We start from the raw sequence: 7470 nt of genomic DNA on the forward strand, positions 1-7470 counted from the left end.
GCGTCATCTTACGCGGACACGGGCGCGTCTCCGTTCAGCTTCCAAACACGCATACAAATGATTTCTCATACAAATGATTATTTTATCAGACCGTCAGGGCAGCAATAATTTGTGTCATTTACAGGACATTCACAAATTAAAGATAGAAAAAGTGGCGAAATGTCTGTCGGCTCATGACGACACGCACCATGTGTTAACAAATATTTTTTTATTTTAACTGATAATGTTAATCGGTCATAAATTCTTACCTTCGGTTAACGGTTAAACGGTCCATGTGAGCATCCCTAGCTATGAATGGGTCCCCAGTGCTTGTACCAACCTAGAAAATGTGAAAAAGATCAACCCAGTCACTAAGTTTTGGTTAACCATTCTCTGCAAGCGTGTGAAAAAAACAGGTCATTGAAATTTGGCTCCCCTTGTGATGTCAGAAGGGGATAATACCTCCCCTTAATCTGCACTATCCGACCACGACACTGCCATTTAGTGCAGAGATCAGCTCATTTGCATTTAAAAGCACACACTCAAAAGCATCACATACAAAGTGGCAATTTTAACATGTTATAATAAATTATCTGTGGGGTAATTTGAGCTAAAACCTACTCTGGAGACACATAAGATTTATTTTACATCTTAAAAAATTCTTGTGAAATGTCCCCTTTAAGGGACTATCATCAAAAAGATCTAAAGGTGAATACTGATAAAAACAGACAACCATAAACAGTGTATTTTTCGTCATCCACCAAGAAACAAAAGCAGGATAAAAAGGATTATTTACTTGACATAAGCCTCATGCTCATTTCTATTCTCTGTTTAGGAAGCTGGATGCCTTTATATATGATGCAGCAGTGCTTAATTATATGGCTGGCAAAGATGAGGGATGCAAGCTGGTCACTATTGGTAGTGGGAAGGTCTTTGCTACCACAGGTTATGGCATTGCTTTGCAGAAGGACTCTCGCTGGAAGCGCCCCATAGATCTGGCTCTCCTTCAATTCCTCGGAGACGGTAAATTGGAGTTGGGGGACCGGAACCGTTCCACACATAATATCCTCTCACCCAGCATGGACTTACCATATTCCTCTCTATTTACTCAGTACTCAGTTTGCTGGGAATTGAGGTTATATCATGCAAATCTGCATTGAACTGTAGACAATCCCTCTGTTTTGCATTCTATTGAGTGGCATTACTGCTTATATAGTCAACTGTCTTCTATTGTAGCTAACAATTTTTTTTATTTTTTATTAAATATTTTAACCCAGTCTGTGAAAACGCCATTGGCAGATCGTGACTTCTCATCCGAGGGGCGCAAATTCAAAATATGTGTTCGGAGTGTCATGTGTGTTGCTCGTGTTTTCAAAATATGTGTTTGTTGCGTCATGTGAACCACGTGTTTTGTCAAAATAAGTGCCTGCTGCACATGCGTCAAAACCGTTTATGATAAAAGAGACGCTCACGTTCACAAAATACACACGTATACATTACGTATGCAAGTATCTGGCAAACGCGAACGTCTCTTTTATCATAAACCCTTTAGACGCGTGTGCAGCAGGCACTTATTTTGACAAGACACGTGATGCAGACAGGATCACTCTATGTGCAGAACACATATTTTGAAATTTCGAACCACACGCATGACGGGCTACATACATGTTGTGACGAACTTCGCATCGAGCGCCCTCAAAAAAAGAAGTCACTGGATGCCACTGGATAGCGCAGCTAAAGTAATTAAAATCTCATAATTAGATTAGCCTAAATTTCACAGATTCATTGTTTATCCTGCATTGTCTGTTATCTTTAATATATTTTATAACTGAATATGATGCCTTGCATTCTGGGATTGCCTTTACTGTGAAGGATACATCTGATGCTCCTTTAGAATTTATCCAAAATTAGGTGTCTGGCATATAATTGTGCTATTAATCTTTTGGTGTAATAGTTACACTGCCCTCATTTTAGAACAACCTTCATGTCCTCAATTATCACATTCACGATTCCCCAAAATGCTGTCCAGGTATGGAGCAGTTCTTATAATCCACTTGTTTCTGTCATAGCCGAGTAGCCTTTCCCTGCCGCTGTTTCTGGCATAGTTTCTGACCCTATTTCCTCTCATGCAGGGGACACACAGAGGCTGGAGACAGTATGGCTGTCTGGAATCTGCCAGAATGAGAAAAATGAGGTCATGAGCTCCAAACTGGACATAGACAACATGGCAGGGGTTTTCTACATGTTGCTAGTTGCCATGGGTCTCAGTCTGCTGGTCTTTGCTTGGGAGCATCTTCTCTACTGGAAACTCAGACACTCGGTTCACAAGTCTGACCACTTAGATTTTCTGCTGGCTATTAGCAGGGTAAGACCGCCTTACTAAATCGTATTCTAAAATCTTTTGCATTCAAAACTTCTAACTTAAATTTAAAGGGATAGTTCACCCAAAAATGAAAATAATGTTATTAATGACTCACCCTCATGTCGTTCCAAACTGGTAAGACCTCTGTTCATCTTCGGAACACAGTTTAAGATGTTTTCTTTTTGGCCGAGAGCTTGTTGACCCTTCATTGAAAATCTATGTACGGTATTTTTTTATTTTTGGACCAAAATGTATTTTCGATGCTTCAACACATTCTTCATCACATGGACTACTTTGATGATGTTTTTATTACCTTTCTGGACATGTACAGTATACCGTGCGTACATAGATTTTCAATGAAGGGTCAACAAGCTCTCGGACTAAATATAAAACATCTTAAACTGTATTCCGAAGATGAACAGAGGTCTTACGAGTTTGGAACAACATGAGGGCGAGTCATAATGACATTAATTTCATTTTTGGGTGAACTATCCCTTTAAACCACAGATAATTTACTATTATAATGTCCATTAGTTATATACTTAGCACCAGATTTACTAATAGCTTGTGCCAGTGCAAACCATCTTTGGGCTTTATAAACTACTGTCATGATTTACTAACAATTAGCACTGAAAAGCAATGTAGAGTGTTATTTTTGCGACTAACTGTTGTATATGCATTTGTAGGAGTTTCAGATGCAAAAAATATGGGAGGAGAGTATTTAAATTAATCACGCAACACGATTTATTAACATCTGCGCTCGTCAATTTACTGGTATTTGCGCCATTATTTAACATCCAAATAAAGCATTAAATTGCGTTGCGTGTGTCTTGTCAGTAAATCACCTGCAGAAATTTAGACTCCCATCTGTGCTTTTTTGGAGTTGCGCTCTTACACTAATTTTACATGTTTAGGGAATCTGGCCCTTAATGTTATAGTGCTTAACTTAAACGCTGCTAAGTCGTGTTTACAATGTTGGGGGTGTTCAAGCCTATTTAGTCGGCATAAGATCCTTACCCTGCTGAAAAAAACAGCATCAAACCAGCATGGTAATTATGCTGGTCTATGCTGGTTTAGCTGGTGGTCACCAGCATATCAGCACCAAAACACAACATATGCTGGTCTTGCTGATATGACAAGCATGGGATGCTGGTGCTAATGCTGGTTTGGTGCTGGTTTAGCTGGTGCTAATGCTGGTGCTGATGCTGGTTTAGCTGGAGTTCACTAGCAAACCAGCACCAAAACACAACATATGCTGGTCTTGCTGGTATGCTGTTTTTTTCAGCAGGGTATTTTAACAAATTACACAAAAATAAAGCATGATTTGTTAACTCTCCTTATAAGGGGGCATGTACACCAAACGCGACCGAAACACCAAGCTAAGTGCTTTGGTTGCTATAATACTGCTGTTTTGTTTATCAATCCAATCATTTTGCGACGCACCTGTCAGTTTTTGTGATATTGTCCTCCTCTGAGAAACTGAACGTTTTACCCAAAGTTGAAATTTTTTTAACTCTGGGCGCTCAGCGCTGCGGACAAAACCCAACTGTTTTTGAAAAGTGCAGCACTTCCATTGGAAACAATTGAAAACATACGCGAAATTGCCTTGGTGTGCACACCCCCTTAGTAAAGAAGAACAAAAATGCACATCAGGTTTGTTTTGCTTTTTTATGTTTTTAATGAATTTATAAAGCCACTTAAATCTGTAATGTTACATAATACCTGTTATAATACAATGATATTGTTTATTTTGTTGTAAATAAAGGCCTGGCAACTGTAAATACAGACGTTACTTGGGGCTAAACCAACATGACATTAACAGATGCTTTAGATAAGAATGTGAATGTACAATGGGTAACATAAATTAACCAATTAAACAATATTACAGCATTTATTTGTCTTGGATAATTGTCATTTTTTTAACATTTAAAATTAAGCGTTAACATTATGAACGGTTATAAATGACCATTAAACAAAATGACTAAACATTTTAAATTCTAAATAGTTGTTGTCAGTTGATACACAGTTCATTAGCTGTTGTTTATGAGTGCAAATTATTGTAAAATGTTACCCATTAAACATTATAATAGAGAGAATTACTGCCGTACCATAAACGAAAACAATAAAACGCCCAGAGAATAACATTTAATGAACAATTACTATGCAAATAAGACATTATGATGACTTATGTTTCAGGGCATATACAGCTGCTTTAACGGCGTTGAAGACATTGGCAGATCTGCGAGCATACAAAACCCAGACGTCACGGCCAGTTACGCACAAGCAAACATGTTGAAAATGCTGCAAACAGCCAAGGACATCGTCTCCTCGACCAAGGTGGAAAACTCATTGGATAACGCCACAAAGACCATTGAGAACTGGAGCAGACACGGCGGCAGCCTACCGGCACGAATCCATCAGGTGACCACGACTGATAAGGTTCCTGGTTACGTCTCCTATATTACAAACGTCACAGAGAACCACATACCTCATATGCAGCGTTCCATAACTCCGCCTTTCGTTCAGCATGCCAACACCACAAGCCCACCACCAATGCTAAACCATAGAGTCTTAACACGGCCCACTCCTCTACGATACACGCTTCCCGCCAGAACCAGGGGTTTGTACGATGGGATGCTTCCTGTATCCAGTCTGAGCACTCCTCACCTGGCCATGCATGATCTTCACTCCGATCTGACCCATACTGGTTCTTCCTTTGTTCCATATAGAGATCTGCAGGTGCCGGACATCTACACCGAACACCACAAGTCTTGCCTTTCTGATGGCTTTCCCGATGGTGTCAGGCAGAAGAAGAGAGCCCAAAATCTAATCATGGAGTCCATGGATCTGCGGGGTCTTCACGATTGTAAAGACCAAACTACGTGTCATGCAGAAGCAAATGATTTTGCAGACAACCTCTCCTCTTCCTACAGTGAAAATCCTTTTATAGCGGCTGATTCGGTATGCAAACCATACTTCGACTCCGTGCTAAACGACATGCCTTTGATAAGGAAACGAAAGCTTCATCGAAGACCGTCATTTCTGAAAGCCACTTGGGGTCCCGACAGAGTCCAGTTCCCCGGCGAAAGACCCTCAGTCACACCATCCTCTAGAGTAACAATACCCGACCTCTTTCCTTGCGTGGACGCACACGGACGAGTTCGAAACACCATGCGTTTCTCCCAACCGGCGGATCACACCTACCTTCACCCTTTCAGACGAAATTCCAGAAAAACTCAAAAATTGAGACACAGTCAGTCAACCAGGCTTCCCTCCTACAAGGAGGCGGTTTTTTATAATGCAGCTGCTGTTAGGAGGGCATCCAGCATGATGTACAGACCGTACTCCTACCCTGAGCTGCCGGTCTATCAGAGTCCACTGCCATATGGACCAGCAGAATTATGCAACATTTTCCCCTGCATGGGACATCCCAGTGACAATGTATATGGAGGTTACAGGGCACCCACACATCTACACAATGACCATGTTGTGACTGTCCCAGGCAGCAGGGTGGTTCATAGTAGCCCTATTGTGCCCATGACTTGGGGGAGAATCTCCAGTTTGGAGTCCGAAGTGTGAACTTATACTTTTATGTGCCAATTATTAACAGTTTCAGCTCTGTGGTCCGAGGGTCTGCTGACCAATAAAATGATTTCGGCTTTAAAGCTGAAGTGTGTCGTTTGCATACCCATCCTGTCACCAAATGGAATTACAAAAATAATCAGATACGATTTGTGTGCAATTGGTCAGATATTTCTGTCCCAAACTCAGCCACTTTTGATATTTGCCCAAAGGAAAATTTTATTCCTCAGATGTTTTTGAGATTTGATGGAGTTCTCGGTTGTGCGTTAAGTATCAACTTAGTCTCAGATGTTTCTCCTACTTTCTAAAAAATGTTGGGTTATTTTTGGACCAGCATTGGGTCAGAAAGGGACGAACAACCTTTTCAACCTAAAATACTTGGTTAATTTAACGCATGGTTGGGTCAAATAGAAACAATTTTGAGGTTAAAGGGCACCTATGGTCTGATTCACGTTTTTAAATTTCCTTTGGTGTGTAGGTCTGTATTAGTACATGTTAACGATATGAAAAAGGTACAAACCCCAAAGTAAACAATGACGCAAGTTATCGTCTCCAAATTAAATATCTTTTTTTGGACTACAACAAACACACGGAGTGTAGGCAACAGTTTACTTCCTAGGATTGGTGATGTAGACCAGACCGACATTATCATAATTCCTCCCGCTTCCGACTCAGCCTGTAATTTAACTCCTGTTAGCAACCGAATCTTTCAAATATGGTAAGGAGCGTTACATTTCATTCTGACGTCAGAGGTATTCAGGCCAATCACAATGTAGAGATTAGCTGGCCAATCAGGGACACAGCGCTTTTCAAATCAATGAGTTTTGTACAAAATCTGTGCGTTTCAGGAAGAGAAGGAAATATGGAGCTACAAAAATGTACGGGATGTGGAAAATAATGTGTTTATTGAACCATAAACCATGCGAACACATTGTATTATACCAAATACACAAAATAACATTGCTGGGTTTGTCACTTTTTGACCCAACGCTGGGTTGAAAATAACCTAGCATTTTTGAGAGTGTAAAATTGCTTAGTAGAAAAAAATAGAAACAAATAAGAAGATTTTTTTAATATTTTGGATTTGGGTCAATTCAATGAGAAACATTTATGTTCATAGAAATCTTCATTAATAATTTGATTGCAGATTTGCCAAATCTGAGCTCCTTTTGTTCTCCTCTAAACTATTTGCTCTCCATTTAATCTCATCGAGGTCTAAGAGAAATAATTGATATTAAAGAGATCTCATCTGCGATTTCTCTTTCTTATGGGTGAGGCTGGTCCGAATGCTCAGATACACAAACTAAAGTTTTGATAACACCACCAAGTTACCGTGTTTATGTGTTTATGGAGAATCCATCTACTTAATGCTACTTGCCTCTGCATATTAAGCTGGGATATTAACATAAAAAAATCACACACTTCAGCTTTAACACAAGCAGAAACATAAACAGTGTTATTAGCGTTGGTGGGTTTATGATATTTAATTAATGAATTTATTTATTTAAAGGGCAATAATTAATCATTTGAAACAGGGGGAATTTAAA

The 7470-nt window shown here is 39.7% G+C and overlaps 1 protein-coding gene across 2 annotated transcripts in view; it reads left to right on the top strand.

Moving 5' to 3' along the window:
* The window catches only part of grin2cb (glutamate receptor, ionotropic, N-methyl D-aspartate 2Cb), a 72129-nt gene extending 66123 nt beyond the window's left edge, over positions 1-6006 (top strand). For both annotated transcript variants that reach the window (XM_073867058.1, XM_055176616.2), the window contains 3 exons: positions 815-1002; positions 2112-2344; positions 4538-6006. In XM_073867058.1, the coding sequence (XP_073723159.1) occupies positions 815-1002; positions 2112-2344; positions 4538-5920 (1804 nt within the window). In that variant the 3' untranslated portion in view covers positions 5921-6006. The remainder of the gene's footprint in view (positions 1-814; positions 1003-2111; positions 2345-4537) is intronic.
* Positions 6007-7470: the final 1464 nt, after the last annotated feature.

This window comes from Misgurnus anguillicaudatus, chromosome 4 (assembly GCF_027580225.2).
Source record: "Misgurnus anguillicaudatus chromosome 4, ASM2758022v2, whole genome shotgun sequence".
Taxonomy (NCBI): domain Eukaryota; kingdom Metazoa; phylum Chordata; class Actinopteri; order Cypriniformes; family Cobitidae; genus Misgurnus; species Misgurnus anguillicaudatus.